Genomic DNA, 22109 nt, shown 5'->3' with positions numbered 1-22109 from the left:
AGAATCTATTTCCACACCCTTGAATTGGGCTGTCTTTATGACTTACTTTGACCAATAAAATGTGGAAGAAATGATACTGTGTGAGCTCCAACCCCAGGCCTCAAGAAGTCTTGCAGTTTCTACTCTCCCCTCTCAGAACACTGCCACCATGTAAAGAAGCCCAGGTTAAGCCTGCTAGAGACACATGGCCCAGCTGACAGCCAGCATCCACCACCAGACATGTTTAGACCACCCAGTCCCAGGTAATTTGCCAGATCACTGCAGACTCCTGCATGACCCCGGGGGAGATCAACAGAAGCGCAGCCCAGATGAGCCCAACACAAATTGCCAACCAACTGAATCATGAGAAATAACATGGTCATTGTTTCACTATGGTGGGTAGAATAATGGTCCCCCAAAGATGCTCATGTCCTAATCCCCTGAACCTGTGAATATGTTACCCTACATGACAAAAAGGATTCTGCTGGTGTGATTAAATTAAGAGTCTTGAGATGGAGGGATTATCCTGGATTATCTGGACCAATGTAATCACAATGGGCTTATAAGAAAAAAGAGAGGGGCCAGCCCGGTGGCGCAGAGGTTAAGTTTGCACGTTCCGCTTCTCAGTGGCCCAGGGTTCGCCAGTTCGGATCCCAGGTGCGGACATGGCACCACTTGGCACACCATGCTGTGGTAGGTGTCCCACGTATAAAGTAGAGGAAGATGGGCACAGATTAACACGGATTAACAGCTCAGGGCCAGGCTTCCTCAGCCAAAAGTGGAGGATTGGCAGTAGTTACCTCAAGGCTAATCTTCCTCAAAAAAATTAATTAATTAATTAAAAACAATGCATTTAAAAAAAAGAGAGAGAGGCAGGAAAGTCAGAGTCAAAGATGTGACAATGGAAGCAGAGGTCAGAGTGATGTGATTGATGGCTTTGAAGACAGATGAAGGGGCCACAAGCCAAAAAATGCAGGTGGGCTCTAGACGTTGGAAACGGTGAGGAAACAGATTCTTCCCTGAGCCTCCAGAAGGAACACAATCCTGCCAATACACCATCAGATTTCTGACCTACACAAGATAATAATATGTATGATTTTAAGCCACTAAATTTGTGGTAATTTATTACAGCAACAAAACTAATACAACCACTAAGGTTTGGGGTGGTGTTAAACAGCAAGAGGTAATCAACATATTAGCCCCTTGTATCATAAGACACTTCCTAAGAGAAAAAAAAAAACCCTATTAACAGTCTTATGTTTTAATTAAATATCAACATAAAAGTTTTAAGTTGAAATCTTAGCCATTCCATAAAAGCATGAATACCCTTTTCTTATCCTGAATCAACTGATGTTCCTATTTGAATCAGTGTGGTAAAACAAACACAAGACCCTGTAAAACATTCATTGGAAGAAGGCACAACTTTCTAATTTAAAGCTCACTGAAAGAAATGACACCGAATCTAAATGCTATGTCACTGAAAGGGTAATTTATGAACCAAATGCCTTCCAAAACATAAGACCAGACCCTCACCCTTTAAATACAAGTCTTCAACAAACTCAAAAGTGATATTGTTACACACACATTCAGATATGTCTGATAATTTCCCCCACGATAAAATACATGGCTCCCCAGATACAAAACTAGCCTAATTACATCCTTCACGGACATGCCCACATTCCATTCTGGTAGTTAGAATACTTGTGAGTCAGTCTATCTTTGGTTACTATGGGCAATGGGTCACAACTAAAGAATGCAGTTTTGCCATTCAAACATACACAAGTCTTCTATTGTCTACATTAGATCCAAAAATTTCAAGATTAAGCAAAAAAAGTTTCCAAATCTATAAAATAAAACTAATAAGCACCAAAGATCATTAATTTAAAAGAAATGCTGTATCTAAAGTACATAAACTCAACAGCTCAATAAATGTAAGTCACCCTTTCTTATAATGGTGCATCAGAAATTTCAGAGTTCTTTTATTTATGAGGTACATTTCTTTAAGTATCACACGTACTTTTTCCAATAGTAGAGGCATAAAAAAACTACTGCATAATTGGGAAATAAGATGTTCCACACGGCTGAATCTAAGATAACTGAAGCTTATGGTCCCTAAGCAATTTCTGCCACACATACCTCAAATCATTTCTGGCAGAAATTTTTCTAGGAAGTATTACTGATTTCTCTGCCTTCTTAAATAGAGTAGACTCAATATAAATTAACGTATTATTTTCAACATGCTCTAGAAGCATTGTTTCTCAGGTCAATGCAGAGATTTTCATTTAACTCTAGAAAATAAGAGAAACTCCATTCAAAACAATAAAGCATGTTCGTTTGTTTACTTATATCACAAGAAAAGAGGCTTTACAAAGTATTTTAATTGTGGCTTTTTCTCTTTTATGGTTCCTGCATAGAAAGTTCTGACTTGGCACAACCAGCTCTGGGTTTCCCTATTCTAGTCTTGGACTGGGGTGACCATTGCCCATGAGCAGATTTTCAAACTAAGAGGCTAACATCAATCTCATGAAGAATAAGTTTATGGTTTTAAATTCACCTAACAAGTACAATAACACTTACATAGCACTTACTATAAAGTACTTTTACGTCTGCATACACTAACTCATTTTCAAAACTTTATTTGGTAGGTTCTGTTTTTACTACTGTTTTACAGATGAAGAAACTCAGGCACAGGTTAAATAACAAGCCACAGGTCACCAGCTAAGAAGTGGCAAGGCGAGATTCAAATCCAGGCTCCAGGGTCTGGGCTCTTAACCACTTTGCTATAAACTGTCTTTTGACTCAATCCAATTTCTCTTTTTAAGAACTTATTGTCAGCAGAACTAACTTCATCCCATCAACATAACTTTTTTAATGCTATTAGCTCATATTAGATCATAATAATAAACATCTGCCTTAACTGCTTGTTCATCCATGAATCAAGATGGATTCTTTATTTCTGGTTGGTCCATGAAGAACGTTAAAGACATTGCCTTGTGGACCCTGACTAGATCCTGATTCAAACAAACAGCAGAAATATGAGACACTCAGGGAAATCTGAACATTAACAGAATATTTGATCATTTTAAGGAACTGTTGCTAATTTTTTAGATGTGATAATGGCAATATGATTATGTTTTTTTAAAAAGTCCTTACTGTTTAGCGATAAATACTGAAGTTTATATGTATGAAATTATATGATGTCCAGAATTTGCTTCTAAATAATTCAGAGGGATTAGAGGGGGATGTAGTGAAACAATATGGCCATGTATTGCTGGATGATAGATGCGTGAAAGGTTTTTATACTTACATAATTTGAAATTTTCTATAATAAAGAAAAGAACAGGGGCTGGACCCGTGGCTGAGTGGTTAAGTTCACGCACTCCACTTCGGCAGCCTGGGGTTTGCCAGTTTGGATTCTGGGTGGGGACCTACACATGGCTCATCAAGCCATGCTGTGGTGGCATCCCACACAGAAGAACTAGAATGACCAACAACTAGGATACACAACTATGTACTGGGGCTTTGAGGAGGAAAAAAAAAAAAAAGAGTAAGATTGGCAACAGATGTTAGCAGCTCAGGGCCAGTCTTCCTCACCAAAAAGCATACTTTAAAAAAAAGAAAGAAAAGAACACTGCAAAAATGTTCTAACAGTTACCATTGTTTGTAACATAATTTGCAGTGAATGGCTCTCTTCTACATTAATTCAGCAGAATGTTATTAGATGTGCTTGATGTTAGGGAAACATCTCTCTGAATAGTAAGGAACAGTCCTTACCTTGATGAAGCTCATATTCTGCCAGAAAATAAGTTCAACAGGTAAAGGTAAATGAGATGAGCACTGCAAAAGATGATCTCCCCTCTGGAGAAGGGAGATCAAACTGTGAGCTGGAGGTTAAATCAGAGTTTGCCAGGCAGAAGAGGCAGGGAGAGGAAGAGTATGCCTGACAGCACAGTGCCACAGGGAGGGGAACCAATGCACCACAGCCTTGTTTGAGGAAAAGGGAGTTTAGGATGGTCGTAGCCTTTCTGAACCAGAGTTACCAAGAGAATTAAGCCCTAATGCCCTGACATTAATGTAATGACTTAACCTCTCTCCTATGCTTGTAGGATGGTACAGTTATGAATCATCTTTGGGAAAATTAAGAAAAGTCTCTCAAATTATTTTCTTTGTTCTATGGTTCTGAGAAGGAACTCAGTTTGACAAAGTCATTTTAACTGACTTTCAGTCCTTTTCAAACAAGGAACTCTACCAGTTTTCATTTCACTGTGCAAAAATGTTATGAATGCCATAATTAAGCACCTAATGGTTGGAACCAATTCAAATAGTTCACTCATTACCAATTAAGGAAAAGATGTCAAAGCTGTTTATTCTAACTGCAACTGATCTAACTTTTCATAATATAAACCAGACATATTACAGCTTATATATTTCTGAGCAAACTCTAAAATGAAAGGTTTCTTTCAAATCAAAGCTTCTTTCAACTGAGATTTGTACTAGCTTCAGAATGACATTTTTAACAAAGCTATGAATGAAGTACAATTTTCAGCCAACTTTCAAAATGCTTTGTTCCTGTCAGTTACTTAGGAGAATCAAAACGATATTTAGAACACATAGGGCTAATGTTTTAAGGAATCTTATTCTAAGTTACTAACATAAAATAATATTCCCTTTTAACATCAATGTAAGTGCACAATATATGGTGCATGACTAGCTCTATTCTTTAAGCTAATATAAAAATGTCCTGGATTTTTCTGTTCAAATCTTTAAAAGTAAGGTAAACAAACTGATGTATTTTCCTCCACAATGACTGAGAGTTTGAAACAAAAATAAATCCTGTTGTGTTTGAATACAACTCCAATTGTTGAAACTCTTAACATCTTAGACTTAACTTATGGAATTGTAATGACATCCCCCAAAAAGAAATATTACTACTCTACATATCATTTAAATTTTTAATCTAGCGTAGAGACATTTTTAGGCCCACTTTGCAACAACTCAAAAAATAGCAGTTTAAAATTTGCACAACCACCTAAAGAAAGAGGAACTATCTTGGAAGAAAGGGAGTGGACAACTGGCAACACGAAACTCCTGAATATGTCAACATACATTCTCAACGAGAAGTCAAAGCTAGAGAAATAATGGACACAACAATGTAATTAATCCATATTCAATTTCCAAAGAACAAAAGATGAGTTAAATATTGCTGTAATGTTATGCTCCATAAACAAACAAAAAAGGTTTGTCTTTACTCTGGTTTTTTAAATTGTAGGCTAACAATTCTGGTTTGTACATATTCGACTAGCAGTGTTTCCTTTCGATTAAAGTGCCAATCCCGGGTCATTCTTCACGAGTGAGCTGAGCAATGGAATTTGAAGGACCTATTGACTTGACAGGAACGGATGCAAAGGTTTCAGGCACGGGCTTATTTTAACGTTTTGTTGCGATTTCGTGAACAGCACCCTTAAATGCATAGCTCCTCTGGGAGCCGCATGAACCCGGCAAATCACACTCCCTTCCACTTCCAGGCGGCGGTTGTACACCCATCACTGAGTCATGGAGCACCCGACCCCACCCTGCAAGTTATCTCCGCTTTGACTCCCAGCGGGGCCTGTTCTGTCAGGCCCCAACTTCCCTCTCGGGGGGACAGGGCTCCACTCCAGAGGGGCATTATAACAACAGGGGCTGACAGGTTTTTCACTACTGTTTTTTAAGGCAGACTCAAAACTTTCCTCCGAGAGCTTCATCCACGGAGCAAGAACAGGAAACCACAGCAGCCCCGCAGCCGCAGCCGCAGCACAGGCGGCATCCGCGGCCCCTTCCCCGCTTCCCGGGCCGACCCCGGCACGCACACTCTGCGCACGCGCACGCACGCGCCCTCCGCCCGGTGGGCCCCGAGGTTGACAGGTGGGAAGGGAGGGTGAGGGCCGAGAGGGTCATGGCTGGCTGCGCCCGCAAGCTTTCTCACCTCCGTAAACGGGTCCATCGCCCCGGGGTTCGCGTGTCGATTGCGAGACGACGGAAACGGTGGTTCAAATTCAGAAAAAGAAAAGAAGTGAGTCTTGGCTGAGTGTGTCACTTGGAGAAAACAAGGAGTCCGGGACGAGAGAACTATCCCAACCTTCTCTCTTCCCCTCAGCCTCCAGTGTCGGACTCGGCCTCCAGCGGCCGTTCAAATTTGAATTTCAGCGCCCGGAGCCGCGCGCATGCGCTTGGGGCGGGGCGGGGCGGGGGCGGGCCTCTCCCAGCCCCGGCTCTCGGTCACGTGGCCTCGCTGGGGCCCGGAGGTTCCCATGGGTGGACTTGCCTCTTCTTCGTCACATCCTAGCCCAGGCGGCCGGGATGAGGCGGGAGTTCGGCGCTCCCCGGACTTCAACCGCCTCTGGGCCCGAAGCCCCACCCCCAACGCTGGCTCACCCCACCCTGTTTAAGCCGATCGCTTCACACCCGCTGTGTTGGGGCGTTCCCGCCCTCCATTCCTAAATGTAGGATTAAGAGCCCCTGAGTTTGAAATCCCTCTGGCCCTTTGGCCTTGACTGCTTTCTCTTCGCCCGCCCCTGCTTCACCCTAAGGGGGACTACAGGCTTGGTCATCATAAGGGGCACGTCTGGTGGGCCGCCAACACTTGGGGCTATACCAGTGGCCCACCTAGGGCGCTGGAGGCCTTTCTCGTTGGGAAAATAAGGCTAACGTTAATAGACTGTTTCTGAAGAGTTTATTCACAAAACTCCTGTCGTGCTTCTTATTTTAAATCCCATTCAACTGTATACAGTGTTAGAGTGGAAGGGTTCTGAGAAGCCATCCACTTTAATCCTTCCTTTTACAGCTGACAGAAGGGAGACCCTGAGACATTAACTGGTCCAGGAGAAATGAAAATCTCATTCTTAGCTCATGGTCGGTCTTCCACCGCTAGCTCAAGCTGTGTCACATGAGTATTCTCGATAGATTACTCAGAATTGTAGAATACGTTGCATAGTTACTGTATCAGATTCATTTCTTATTTAGCAAGTCTGTGCTGGAGCTTGTTGTAAGGACTTGTTCTTCCGAAAAGTCACACTGTGTAGATTAGAGAGTGATTGCCTAACGGCTGAACAAACCAAAACTATTCCTCCCAAGTAAGATGTTTCAGTATGTTTAATAACGTTGCCATCTTAGCAGTCAGTAAACATGGCAAAGAGTATTTCACCAATAATAGCTCTAGTTTGAATTTTGATGCTATAGGCTGTAATGAAAAGAATTCTGAGTGTCGGGTAGGAAGAAATTACATGGCGTCTTGGCTCCACCTGGACTGTGTGACTAGAAGGTTTAGGCAAATCATTTAACCATTTTTTAAACTTTTGGGGAGAGTCATGGACTCCTTTGAAAATACAATTAAAGCTGACCCTCTACCTAGAAAAATACCCATTCAATCATAACCTATTTAACATAGGATTTCATGAAGTTCCTGGTCACAAGGTGAACCTCTGATTTGGTCTCCTTGGATTTTAGTTTACTCACCTGTAAAACAGGAATAATCAACTGCCCTGCCTTCCTCAGAGGTGTTGGGAGGAGCCGATGAAAAATTGAGAGAGCTCCAGAAGCATTCTGTAATAAGTACTAAGGCACTATCCAAGTGCTTGGTGTATCGAATTATTAATATTTAACTCAAAATATGCTACTTGTGAACCAAAGAGAAAAGACACTTGAATTTTTTTCAAGTACTGCACCGGAAAGAGGTATGTGTGTTGGGGAGGAGGGGAGGTATGTTTTAAACAACACTGGAAAGTGAGTCGTTAGAAATTTATGGATCCTTGTGCCTTCCAGCTTTGGCCTCTGTGAGCCTTAGATCTCTATAACTAGATTCTAGTCAAGGCTGACAGATAAATAAAGCACATAGCACAACATATCTACTCAAAACATTTAGTTTATGTTTCTTCACATATGTCTTTATTCTTTATGCTGATAATGATGATGTTGATAGCAACCACCACAACAATAACTACAATTTGTTAAACACCTGCTATGTGCCACAAACTGTGCTAGGTACTCAAGTCTACTCTCCTAGAGTACTGCACTTGTCTCCTAACATGTCTCCTTATTTCCATTCTTACCCTGGGTAGTTCATTCTTCAGTTTATAAGTTAGAATTACTTTTCTCCTTTTAAACATTGTGTTATAAAATCTTTCCAGTTTACAGAAAAAGTAGTGAATAAAACAGATAACCATGTACCAACCACCTAGCTTAAAAAATATATGGTCTTTATACGAAGTCTCCTGTGTGTCCTTCCTTAATACCATTCACCTTCCACTCTCCAGGGGTAAAACTATCCTGATTTTGATGTTTATCATTCTCATGAAATGTATGTACTTTTGTTACATCTACATATATATTCATAATAATATGTAGTATTTCACGTAAATTTTATTTTCACTATACATATCTTTTTGCAATTGTTTTTTATTTTGCTCAAAATTCTCTTTATGAGATTCATCCTAATAGATATAGCTGCATTTCATTCATTTTCACTGCTGTATTCTGTTGTATAAATATACTTGTAATTTATGTGTCTATTATCCTATTAATGAACATTTAGCTCATTTCCAGTTTTCCATTCCAAAGATCACATGATGTCATGAATATTTTTATGTCTGCTTATATACATGCAAAACTTTCTCTAGAGTAATATACCTAGGAATTAGAGGATAATTTCAACAAATATATTTCAATATTATTGCCAGATGTTAAAGATCAACTGCTCTTCAAATTGATTGTAACAATTTATACTTCAATAAGCAGTATATGAGCATGCCTGCTACTTCAGTGCTCCCTAATACTGGATACTTTTTAGATTTTGCCATTCTTGTGTGTATGCATTTCTCCTGTTACTCATAAAAGTGAGCATTATTTCAGGGGGCCGGCCCGGTGGCCAAGTGGTTAAGTTTGCGCACTCCGCTTCAACGGCTCAGGGTTTCACCAACTCAAATCCTGGGCGCGGACATGGCACTGCTCATCAAGCCATGCTGAGATGGCATCCCATATGCCACAACTAAAAAAAAATACACAACTATGTACCAGGGGACTTTGGGAGAAAAAGGAAAAAAATAAAATCTTGAAAAAAAAGAACATTATTTCATATGTTTTTGGCCTTTCAGTTTTCCTTTTCTGTGAATTTCAACTCCATATCCTTTGCCCATTTTTCTACATGGTTATTTGTCTTTCTCGTATTGGCTTTCTGTTGATTGTTCACTATTTTCCAGGAAAACAACCCTTTGTTGGTTTTATGACTTGCAAATATCTTTACCTAGTTTGTGGTTTGTCTTTTCACTTTAGGATGTCTTGGATGTACAGAAATATTTAATGTTAATGTAATTAAACATATGTATATTTTCCTTTAGGGTTTGTGCCTTTTTTGTCTCAAGAAATCCTGCCCTACCCTGAGGTTATAAAGATGTTCCTCATATTTTCTTTGAAATATTTTAAAGTGTGGGTTTTCATGGTTTTCTCTTTAAATTATCTGGACTGATTTTGTTTTTCATACGGACAACCAAATGTCTTAGCAGCAGTTATTCAATTGTCCTTCCTTTCCCCACTGACCTGTAAAGCCACTTTTGTAATAGCTCAACTTTTCATGTATATGTAGGTCTATTTGGGAGCTCTTTATCCCATTCCACTGGTCTATTTGTCTATTCCTCTCCAAATATTGAACTGTCTTAATTATAAGTGTTGATATCTGGTAGGGAAAATTAAAAATTGACTTGGCCCCCCTTGTTCTTCCATATAAATTTTAGGGTCAGATTGTCAAGTTCCACAAAGGAAAAAAAAGTCCTCTTGAGATTTTTAAATTTTTTTTGGAGGAAGATTAGCCTTGACCTAACATCCGCTGCCAATCCTCCTCTTTTTTCTTTTTTCTTTTTTTCTTTTTTTTTTTTTTGCTGAGGAAGAGTGGCCCTGAGCTAACATCCATGCCCACCTTCCCATACTTTATATGTGGGACACCTGCCACACCATGGCTTGATAAGTGGTTTGTAGGTTCATATCCAGGATCCAAACCAGCGAATCCCAGCCTGCTGAAGCAGGCATGCAAACTTAACCACTATACCACCAGCTGGCCCCCCTCTTGAGATTTTTAATTGGAATAATACTAAATTTATCACATAATTTGGAGAAAATTCACATCTTTGTGATATCAAGCCTTTCCATTTATGAACATGGTATATCTTCATTAATTTAGGCGTACTTTAATATCTTCCAAAAATGTTTATAATTTACTATTATAGTGTATAATGTGTTGGTAATGTTCTTGTAAATATCTTTAAACTCTTTAATTTATTCCTATGTATCTTTCTTGTTGTTGTTGTTGTTTTTATAAATGGTATCTTTTTAATTATATTTTAAAAACTATCTATTACTGGTACAATATCTAAGAACTTGGTTATTACAAACCAACTGAACTATCTGATTAGTTTTAGTAATTTATTAATAGAAAGGGATCTTTTTAAAATGTAAATTATGCTCCATCAATTCCCTCTTCAGAGCCAGTTTATGTCTTCTGTTGCAATTACAATAGTATCCAGATTCTTTATCACATCTACAAGACCTTACATGATTTGGACCACGCTTGTTTTCTCCTAATATCCTAATATTCTCTAACTATCACAGTACTCTCTTTTTTTTTCACTAGGCTCCAGCTTCAAGGCCTTTTTTCATTAAAAAAAGTCATCAAAAAATGCTAAATTCCTTCCTGCCTCAAAAACTTTCCACCACCTGGACACTCTTCCTCTAGATCTATGCATGTCTGACTCCTCATTAGTTGAGTCTAAGCTCAAATGTGCTACCTCCTCAAAGAACACTTCTTTGATCAGGTGGCCACACCCCCCTCTCTGCCCTGCAATCACTTTCCATCCTATTACTCTGATTTATTTTCTTCTTTGCATTCACCACCTATACAGAATTATTTTAGTTAAGTATTTATGTTTATTACCTACCTCTCCTACTAGAGTGTAAGCTGTGGAATGGCAGGGACTTGTCTTGTTTATAGATGAACCCAGCACCTTCTGGGCACCCAAGTTCAGTAGATATTTGTTGAATGAATGAATGTAAGATAACTATTATTCCTGTTTTAGAAATGTGGAAACTGAGATACAAAGAGGCTAAGTGAATGGCCCAAGACCACCACCTAATAATTTGAACTAGATCTGCCTGATTTCAAATCCTAGTCTGTTTATGCTCTTGACATTTTATTTATTTTGATCACCAAAGACACAGTAATGATGTAAATGTGTCCTTGAGCTATATCTAAAGTACTGAATAAAGACCATCCATGTTTTTCTCTTGGAACTGCTTTCTTAAAAAAAAAAAATTTAACTATTAAGTTAGGAAAGAAAATAAATGTATGCTATATTCACATGATTATTAGCAACACAGTTTGGCCTAAATGATGTTAACATTCTAAAAGTCATCAAAAGTGTCTTCCCTAGTTATTTAAATAAAAAACACAACCTCCCAATTTATTTAGGTGAAGACCACAGCTTCTTCATTTAAGAATAGAATCAAGGCTCTGAAATAGAGATAACTAGAGATTAAAGGTGGCCCTGGGAAATCAGTAGTATTTGTTCCTTCTAAGATCTTTCCTTTTCAACAAAGGAAATAGTAATTATATTTTTTGCAGATAAAATTATTGGAGGGCTGAAAAATACAAAAATTTGAAAATAATTACTTCAATAAGGATGCTCCAGATGTTATATATTTACAGTTAATTTTTCAAAATACATCCACACACATTCTTATTTCATTCACAAAATAATACAATGATGTAAATATTCTTACTTTTACAGGGAGCGAAAAGGCCAAGATCTAACCATAAGGAAGTGACAAGAAGGATTAAAGTCAAGTTCTCTGCTTCAGGTTATCTGGCTGAAGGGCCACTTCTTTTACACATTTATTATAATGAAGAATAAGAACCATCAAAGGATATTATATACATGTTACTGAAAAGGCTATTTCATTGGTTACAAGCTTTGCTATTAATGTTCCCCAGGCATATTTCCTTTATTCAATAGGCTATTCTCAAAATTTATACAGCTTTGATCTCCTTTTTACCTTCTCAAATGGTTAATAAGGGTGTTAAGGGAATTCATATTTAAAGAACCACAGTAAATCCTTTCATAAAGAAGAATTCTTTTATGTACTTATCACACTATAATTTACATATTGATAAATTTACTTTTCCATACCTAGATTTCTTAAAGCTATATTCACAGAACCTATTTTTTAATTTTTTAGCAGTCTCATATTAAAGAAAAGTAGCTCTTAAAATTATTACAAAATAGCAGAAGCAGTGTTTCTTAAACATCAAAGCCTCTTTATTGAACATCAATAAAATCTTCTCCCTAAATTTGATACAGGAAGGTTCATTGTGCTCCATTGATGTCTGTCAGGAACTTCTTTATCTTCCAAACACTTCAAAAATTTCTCCTCACATACTACTTCCAGACCATAATTCTTCTACTCTCTCATTAATCCTTCAAATTTTGGCGTTCATGACCCGCACTTTCACTCTCCTCTTCCTTGCTTCTCACAGTCTGACACCATCCCAGTCTTTGTCAGCACTATTCATGCCTGGCATGTAATAAGCCCTCAGGAAATATTCGCTCATGAATTCTCAGTGACCATAGTCTCCTATACCCTGACCTCAGCATTCCTCAAACCTTCCAACTATGCTGACCTCCTCCTCTCTTCGACTCATCTGCCACATGTATGGCCACATTTGGACGCTAACCAACACTTGGAAGTGCTCCACCTCTAAGATTTCAAACCCCAAAACTGGCCTCCTGATTGTAATCTTGAATCCTTATCTCTTCTCCACTGCTGCTCACTTCTACTGAACCTGCAAGCCCCAAGCCCTAACCTTCAGTCCATTTTCCTTTCCTAACTTTTGGTCAAGTTAAAAATGTTATAGCTCATGCTTTGTACCCAGGCCCACGTATTAGCCCTGATCTCCCACCTTGCACTTTTCTATGAGGCCACATGCTGAGTAGTTCAATCTATTCTGAAAAAGAGGCCAAGAAAAAAGAGGTGAAGAAAATTAATTAGTTAATTAAGACCTGACAGGGATCACCTAATTCAACCCCTTGAAATAGTAGATGAGGAAACAAGAAGACTGTGACTAGTCTAAGATTTCCAGAACCTGTCATTGGCCCTTCCCAGGTGTCCCCCCTAAACACTGCCCAGCCTCCATTATGCCTCACTTGCTCCCATAACCAGCCAGACCCCAAGGGAAACCATTTAAATGCCATTCTCCTTGGCCCCTTGTTCTTCTTGCTGCCTTTAACGTGCCAATCTCTACACTTGATCTTAGCCAAAAGGCCGAGAAGTGATAACGTGCCAATCTCTAACCTTCTACTTTTTCTGTTTTTCCTGGCTTGCTGAGCATTGAGACAATTCCATTTCAAATTTATCCCACCTAACTGGACCTTTAATGTTGCTCAGAATTTTTTCATTCTTATCCAGTTGAATCCTTATCAAATTTCTCTATCAATTTCCCAACCCACCCCTTTACTCTGCAAATGACTTTACCACCCACTTTGCTTAGTGGAAAGCTGTCAAAGAACAGAACTCAATTCACTTGCTGTTCCCTGAACATAGCCTGCTCTTTGCTACTTCCATGGCTTTCTCACCCTGATCCTACTACCAGAATGCCCTACCAACACCTTTGGATATCTAAATATGAATACAGCTGAATATCATGTCTTGCAAGATTTCCCATCCTGTCCATAGTGAAGTCATTTTCCACCTTAGTACTCAGTTTGCACCACTTTATTTTGATACGATTTTAGACAAAGAAAAGTTGCAAAAGTTTTAAACACATACACATAGAAAAAAGTAGAACAGAGAATTCGAGGATGCCCTTCAACCAGATTCCAAATGTATTAACATTTTACTACATTCGCTTTCTCTCTTTCTCTGTGTGTATACACACACACATACACACACACACACACATATGTACATATACATACATATACATATATTTACATGTTTACATACATATTCTGAAGGATTTAGGGGAAAGAGGCATCATGTCTGTAAACTACTCTTAGTTCAGAAAAAAAGTCATATATACACACACACACACACACACACACACACACTACACATATAAATGTAGTTATAGCTATATAGTTATGGATATATTACTCTCTCTATATGTGTTGGCTCGTCTTCCTCTGCCCCACAACTAAATGACTGAGAACTCTAAGTTCTACCCTGAGCACTCTTGTCTACACACACACGCTCCCTAGGTGATCTCACAGTCCCAATGACTCAAAATACCATCCATATACTGATGGCTCCCAAATTTATTTCTTGTAGCATGATCTCCTCCCTGAGCTCCAAACTCTAATATCCAACCACCTATTCGAAATCTTGACTTGGCCATCTAACTGGCATATTAAACATAGTCAAAATAGAACTTCCCCACTAAAACTGTTCTTCCCCAATCTTCTCCATTTCCATAGATGGCACCACTATGGACCTAGTTATTTAAGCTAAAAATGAAGTGGTCATGTTCAATTCCTTCTTCCTCTCCTCCTCCTCTGTCCAATAGCCCACTTACTGATAAACTCTGCCTCCTAACATATCCTCCGCCTTCTACTTCTCTCCCTCTCTACAGCTTCCATTCCACTCTAAGCCATCATCACCCTCACTTGGCCCACTGTGAGAGTCTCCTGTCTGGATTCCCTGCTTCTACTCTCACCCTCTTATCCATTGTCCTCAGAGCAGTCAATGCAATCTTTTACAAAAATAAGCCATATATGTCACTGCCCTGTTTAAAATCCACCAGTGGCTTCTGATTGCAAAGTCCAGATTTTTTTCCCTGGCCCTTGCCTACCTTTGAGATCTTCTCTCTTACTGCTTTTCCCCAGCTCACTGGACTGCAACCATGGTGAACTTCATGTACCCCTAGGATCATGTCAAGATCATTCCCATCTAAGGGCTTTTGCCTTTGCAATTCCCTCTATCTAGTATTCTTGTCCCCCCAAATTTCCCACGGCTGACTTTTTCTTATCCTTCAAGTATGAGCTCTAAAGTCACTTCCTCAAAGAGGTCTTTGCTGACCCCCTTACTCCAAGTCACCATCTAGCATACTTCTCTGATTTACTGTACTTCATAGCATCTATCTGTATCTGAAATTACACCATTTGTTAACATGATTGTTGTTTGTTTTTCCCAATATAACATACATTTCAAGAGAACAGGGACTCTGTATGATTTACTCACTGCCACATCCCTGATGTATGTGTTCAAGGACTGGTCGATGTATGTACATCATGTTTGCATATGTATGTATGTACTGTCAGTAAGTTCTCTGAGGGTAGGTATCATGTCTTTATCTTCATCTTTGCCTTGTATACAGTAGGAACTTAATAAATATCTCTAGAAGGAGTAAATTAATGCACATCTTGGTTTCTTCAAAATATAATTAAGATGGCCAATTTTTTTTAAATCTGATTAAAAAATATTCTTCCTCCCCGAGTCACATGCAATAAAACATCCTATCAAAAAAAAAAATCAGTGTTTCCCAGGATTTTTGTGCTGTTGTGACTATTTTCATTGAGGTGAAAAGGCAGAGGCAGTTTCACAAAGCATTCTTTTGTTTGACTTGCACTTAATGCTTTTCATTCTTTTGAAAAAGATGTACTGAAAACATTCCATTCTCCCAATACAGACATTCTGAAAGCATTCAGACTTCACTGAAATTTTTTTTTAAAGCCACGGAATCAACTATTCCCTGGATTTTCTTTTCTTTTATGAGTCAAGGAACATTGCTTTCAGCTTGCCCTGAGGCTTCTGTTAATGCTTGTTAGAATCTGGGATGTTGCAACTGGAGTTGCTATGTTCTTTTATAACAGTGGGCTGCATATTAATTTTCCTCAATTCATATATTTTCTATAACATAGAATGTTATAAATTGTTTCCAATAGAACAGGAAGGAAAGTCAGAAGTATTTTCTAGAACCTTTTCTTCTCCTATTCTTTTAAACTCTCATATGAAATTTAAAAGTAAATAAATTATTTTAATGTTTGAATTCTTTTTTAGTTACTAAGATAACTTCTCCTTAAAGAGATTAAACTTTTTCTCAGTTTCAAGCATAATGGATATACTTGATCTACTCTCAACAAAATGAACTTTTGCTGTAGAAAGTGAAATATAGTATTTATCTCTCCACTAGCAATACTTATTAGCAACCTTCACCAGTCTTCAGTCTTCACTATCTCTCTCTTCCTCTCTCTTGGCATTTACTACCCAATTCATCCATTCAAGGTAAATGATCAAATATGTTCTAAGTCTTTAAAAAGGAGGATGTTGATATTTTATTCTAAAAAAAAAAAAAATCCTCTCTTATTACACATTTGTTTCAACTGACATTTTTTATCCTGAAACTCCATTGACTATGAATATTTTGCCATGTGGCATGTACATGGAATATACAGATTAACATATGAGTTAATTAAACAAATGTTACTGATAAAATAAGAAAAATATGAGTTCTTTAACCATAACATAAAAATTTCACCATACATAAAAGAAGAATATTTCTATCAAAATACCTATTTTTCTATCATTTTTATATCTAAAATTAAATAGAAATCATCTTTAAAGATTTTCAGAACTCATAATGATCCACAATACAATGGTGGTATGGATCATAAAAATAACTATCAAAGCAAAATGAAGTATAAGGTTGCAGTAGGATATCTACTATGGCATTCTTGGCTATTATTCGAAAACTTAAGTTTAGTAAAACTTTTAAAAGAGGGGGGTGGCGCATCCTTAAAGATAAACATAAATTATTAAAAGGAGTTTTTATAAATTCTTAACTTTATTTTGCAATCAGGGATTTGAAAATGGAGTAGTAACTGATAATCACATCAATTCTTTTCGCTTGATATTAATGGTTTATATAGAAACAGGTATAAAGGAAAGTTTCTCAGAAAGACAGAATTGTTCATTGTTCTGGCAGACATGTAAAAACAATGCTGACTCAAAAGCAGCCAAGTGGACAGCTGCAGATGCTGTACCCAATGGAAATACTAAGCAGGCGTAGCACGAATCAATAATTAACAAAGCAGATGCACAAAGCTTGATGAGGATGAATAATTGCATAGGCGGGAACAGTAAAAGGAGCTTTAACAGTACCAGTTTTGTATGAAATTAAACTCCTTGTTTTCATGAATTCGTTAGCAAGAGTACTTCAATGCCTAATAGTACATGAAGAATATGTTAAAAATGCTTTGATTAAATTGATGTGCACCTTTATGTAGTACTTATCACTAAAGATATTTAGAAATCAAAATGATCCACAAGAAATATTGGTAGGGTGAACATAAAAATGATTTTAAAAGTAAACAATGAAATACTATTCTAGGTGGGCTACTACAGAGGCATCAAATTGTTTATTTTTAGAATTCTTACATTTAATGAAATATTTAATGAAATGAAGTTTAAAGAAATGAAGAGGGAGGTATATCTTTAGTGCATATCATTTTCTAACTTGTATTGTGTGTGTGTGTGTGTATGCAATGTGAGTCTATATATATATACATATATATATAAAAGCTTTGCTACAAGTCAGTAAATTTCTTGAGGGTATTGTGTCTTTTACATATTCTAAAAGCACTAAGCCCAGTGCCTTGTATATAAATAAATACCTGTGGAATGAATGAAATAATACATATTGGTTTCTTCAAAATATAATGAAAATGGACAATGTGATTAAGCATGCTTTAGTAAAAGCATTCAGAGTCAATTCTTTAAACAGATGCTGAACATATGACTTGGAAACATCTTTTAGGAGTCTTTATGTTTTTTGAGAAATACAGTTCTTAAACTGCAGTGACTTTAAAAACTAGAAATTTGCAGGGGTTATAGGTGCCTTTCTAGCAAACTCGGAAAGCAGATTTCAGAGTTTTAGGTAGATAAGGATGCTAGGTATATAAGGTTCATTTACAGCCTTTTTCCCGAGGACATAAGTTGCAAAAATAACTCTTGTGAATGCAAAGGATTCATTGCTCATTACTGTATCAAGTGCTTATCTTCACCTGAAGATTTCTTCTTTATCTACAAGCCCATTTTATATCGTTCCGTTTTCTTTGAGTTGTCATTGCAAATGAATACTTTCTATTGTCTACTTATTCATTAATTTTACAAATAATTGATTGAGTCCCTGCTGTGTGCCAGGCACTATTTTACATGCTGGGAATATAGCAGTGAATAAACAAAATCACTGCCCATGTGGAAATTTTATTCTAGGGATGGAGACAGACCATAATCAAGATAAATCAGTAAAATATATAATAAATTAGATAATGTTAAGTGCTAAGGAAAAAAATAAAGCAGAGAAGGGGGATAGAAAATCTGAGAAAGGAGTGGAACTTTAAACTGAGCGGTAAGGAAAGGCCTCACTGAGAAGTGACGTTTGGATTAAGTCCTGAAAGAGGTGAAGGAGCTAGTCCTGTGGACATCTCGGGAAAGAGCATTCCAGGCAGGGGAACTCCCAAGTCGCAAAGGCCAAGAGGTGAAACAGTGCTTGGCACAGTTGAGGGATATCAAGGAGGCCAGTGTATCTGGAGGATTCCAAGGGGGAGAGTTGTGGGAGATGAGATCAATGAGTGAAGGAGGCTAGGTCATAAAGGACCTCATAGGTAAGAAAGGAAGCCATTGAAGTGTTTTTCACAAAAGAGTGGCATTACCAGATTTTTCACAGAATCATGCAGGCCACTGAGTTTTGAGAATAAAGTGAAGAGGGCAAGGGTGAAAATACAGAGATCATTTAGGAGACTGTAACTATAATCCAGACTAAAGATGGTGGTGGCTTGAACCAGAATGGTGGCAGTGGTGACAGTGAGAAGTAGCTGGATTCTGGATATACTTTGAAGATAGTATTCACAGGACTTTCTGACAGAATAGGATGTTGTTATCCACTATTTGTGACACAGTTAAATTTCCACTGTTCCCTCCTAATTGATGAAAAAGATACCAATTCTCACACGTTCTCTGTCGTTTTCAGAGTACGATGTTCCTGACATAACTTCAACTTTTCCTTTGTTCCCGAGTTTGAAAAAACATCCCAATTATTTGTGTCCTATCTCAACCTTGAGGAAGGGTAAAGAAAAAAGGTGGCTCTGAAAATTGGCAGTGCTAACACTATCTTATGAGCTCCTCCTAGATTGTAAGCTCCGCGAGACTTATTTCCCTTGTTATGTACTCAAGGCCTGTCTCAGAACCTTGCACACATGAGGCTCTCAAAAAATTTGTTGAATGGTATAGTTTCTACATTTCCCGTAGAATAATAAACCGAAAAACAACATTCAGCCCCTATCAATTGCACAATCATAAATTAAAAGTTGTATTTTAGTACAGTACTAAGCATACTATGCTGGGGTATTAAGCATACTATGCTGGGGTACTCAACTGGTCAATGTATTTGAGCTTCGTCAAATAATGAAGGTACTCAGTTTGACCAGCTCAATCTAAAATTGTTTTAGCTTTTTCGCACCTTGTAAATCAACTGAAGGGCGGAGGAGACCGGCTTTGCAGTTCGCGGCTGGGGCTGAGTGTAACGTCACACCATCCTTCTCTCGTGAAATTACCACGATATTAAGCCCTCTTGAACAGCGCACAAACGCCTTTGGGGATAATCAGTCAAAATGCGTACAGGCCACTGGCCAGAGACCCGAATCTGTCCCGGGGCCCAGCCCACAGGTGTGATCCGTCGCTGTGCGCGACGGGAGTTGTAGTTCCCCTTTTTCCTCTCTCCCGGCGAACCTGGCCGCTGTCGCGCGAGCGCCCCAAGCGGCGCGCAGGCTCCGTGAAGCGACGCGTACGCGGTCGGCGAGGAGCGTTTCCTAGCAACGGGGGAGCGGTAACGTCACGGCGGCGGGTTTTGAGCGCAGCTGCGCACCGTAGGGCCGTCCGGTGTACCTTCCAGCACCTGCCAGCTGGAGGGGGCGCGCCTCTCAGCGCTGTGTCCGCAGGTCTTCGTCAGTCCTTACCCACCTTATCCTGCCCCAGGTCGCCGAGAGCAACCTCTCGCCGCGACCCCTCCTTTGAGGCCCAGGCCAGAGGTAGAGGCGACCCAGCCGGCACCTGCCTGCCTCCCGCCCGGCCCTCGCCCTCCGCGTCCGTGGAGCCCGCCGCCCGGCGGGACGATGCTGGAGTCCATTCGCGTGACGGGTGAGTGCCGGGGAACGCTGGCCCCGGGGCTGGCGGGGCGGCAGTGTGCGCCCGGCCGCTTGCGGCGGATGTCGGGCGGGTGGGCATCCCGACCGCCCGGAGGCCGAGGTAACGGTAGGAGGTGTGCTCCGCGGGCGCTCAGCGCAGCGCCCCAACAGTGCGGGGCGCGCTGGAGGTGCTCAGGGAGCAGAGAGAACAGTCCCTTTTCCTTTTGTCACTTATTCTCAGTAAGCACGTGCCGTGGAATCTAGTGAAGTAAATTATGATAGATGCCTGGCCCTACAAATGTACAATCTAAATATTGTTCAGCTCTATTCCAAAGTATATTAGGTATGTAATTAGGCATTGTAGTGTACTAGGATCTGATTTTCTAGAATGTTCAGAAAAATCAGAGCTAAGCGAAAATATCTCTCCATATCTATACTGTGTTTGTATGTACACTTTTATTATTTAGTCAATGAGAACCCTTTGAGGTGATGATAGCAATGTCACTTTATAGTATGTATTATACCAAGCGTAAGAAATGGGTGTTTTAGACCCCAGGTCAGAAAGCTTACTTGCCTTTTATTATTTTTTGAAAATAACTATGGATATTAACCATTTAAAAATTATCTTACATGATATTAGAATAATTCCTAGGCCATTTTTCCTGGCATTTGATTCCGTATCACATTTCTGCAAGACAGGTTTGTGGTAGTCCAGTACAAACCATTGACTTAGAACAACGAAGAACAACAGAGGAACAGAAATGCCTAATCCTCAAACTACTGTCAAAATAAGGCCAGAATTTTTTACTTTCAGGCATTGCAGTACCTAATAGTTCATTTTTCTGTGAACTTTTTAATTGTAGAACTAAATTCCTTTCCAATGAAAATATTTAAGGTCTTAATTTTATACTGTTCTATTTCATGTTCCATGTTATAAGACGTGGAGGAGCTGATTTTGTGCAATCATGACATTGCTGTGATTTTTCTCATTGTTATTTATGTTGACAGGAAACATAGACAATTACAGGATCTAAGATCTAGGAGGCAACTTAAATTGACAGTAGATTTTTTAAAAATGTGATTTGAGAGGCCCACCCTGTGGCAGGTAGTGGTTGGGTTCCCATGCTCGGCTTCTGCGGCCCTGGGTTCACAGGACCCCTGCATGGACCTAGCACCACTCCTCAAGACACGCTGGGGTGGCATCCCACATGAAATAGAGGAAGATTAGCACAGATAACTCAGGGCCAGTGTTCCTCACACACACACACACACAAAGTGATTTGATATAGATGCTCTTCTTCCATCTTAAAATGCAATGAAAATGTTGAAAGTTACTTTAAAAATACCATACTTTCTTTTTATCTTGGAGCAGGGTCTCTCAACCTTGGTACTACTAACATTGAATTAATGGTTAATTCTTTGTTTTGGAGCATTGTCCTGTGCATTGTAGAAGGTTTAGTAGCATTCCTGGCCTCTGTCCACTGGATGCCAGTAGCAAACTACCCTGCTTCCCCCCAGTCTTGACGACCAAAAATGTCTCCAGGCATTGTCATATGTCCCCTGTAGAGCAAAATAACGCCCTCAGCCCCCCATTTGAGAACCACTGCCTTGGAGAAAAATGTAGATTCTGTTAAAGTGAATGTTATTAGATAACTGTTTAGAAATAACATCGATTAATTTCCCCGAAGCATAGCAATCATGGTAGACAGATTATGATTATGGTAATCATAGTATTAGAAAGTGGATATTCTGACCAACTAGCCAGCAATACAAAGTTGATCTCCTGTTTTTCAGTACGCAGAGTTGGAAATTTGAGGAGAGAGGCTTTATAAATTAGTAGACCCACTCCTCTTACCTCGACTCCGTTCCTATAATTTGGTGACAATACACTGATCAATCCAACTCTGCACGTTGTGTACCTTGAGATAGATA

The 22109-nt window shown here is 39.1% G+C and overlaps 2 protein-coding genes across 30 annotated transcripts in view; one reads left to right on the top strand and one right to left on the bottom strand.

The window, feature by feature from the left end:
• ANLN (anillin, actin binding protein) overlaps window positions 1-22109 on the bottom strand; it is a 132559-nt gene that overhangs the window by 53671 nt on the left and 56779 nt on the right. For 2 of the 19 annotated variants that reach the window (XM_070264833.1, XM_070264836.1), the window contains exon 1: window positions 5945-6195. The exons of 12 other annotated variants lie outside the window; for them this stretch is intronic. In XM_070264833.1, the coding sequence (XP_070120934.1) occupies window positions 5945-5962 (18 nt within the window). In that variant the 5' untranslated portion in view covers window positions 5963-6195. Of the gene's footprint in view, window positions 1-5944; window positions 6244-22109 lie in introns of those variants that run through there. 5 more of the 19 variants (XM_023639514.2, XM_001916926.5, XM_070264843.1 and 2 more) reach the window with 5 other exon arrangements.
• The window catches only part of MATCAP2 (microtubule associated tyrosine carboxypeptidase 2), a 69334-nt gene continuing 53064 nt past the window's right edge, over window positions 5840-22109 (top strand). For 2 of the 11 annotated variants that reach the window (XM_070264850.1, XM_023639519.2), the window contains exon 1: window positions 19776-20190. In XM_070264850.1, coding sequence (XP_070120951.1) covers window positions 20166-20190 — 25 coding nt within the window. In that variant the 5' untranslated portion in view covers window positions 19776-20165. Of the gene's footprint in view, window positions 6032-6184; window positions 7692-11789; window positions 11860-18719; window positions 20191-22109 lie in introns of those variants that run through there. The other 9 variants (XM_070264851.1, XM_070264853.1, XM_014739129.3 and 6 more) reach the window with 9 other exon arrangements.

The sequence above is a fragment of the Equus caballus genome, chromosome 4 (genome assembly GCF_041296265.1).
Source record: "Equus caballus isolate H_3958 breed thoroughbred chromosome 4, TB-T2T, whole genome shotgun sequence".
Taxonomy (NCBI): Eukaryota; Metazoa; Chordata; class Mammalia; order Perissodactyla; family Equidae; genus Equus; species Equus caballus.
This window is presented reverse-complemented; position numbering and strand designations above follow the sequence as displayed.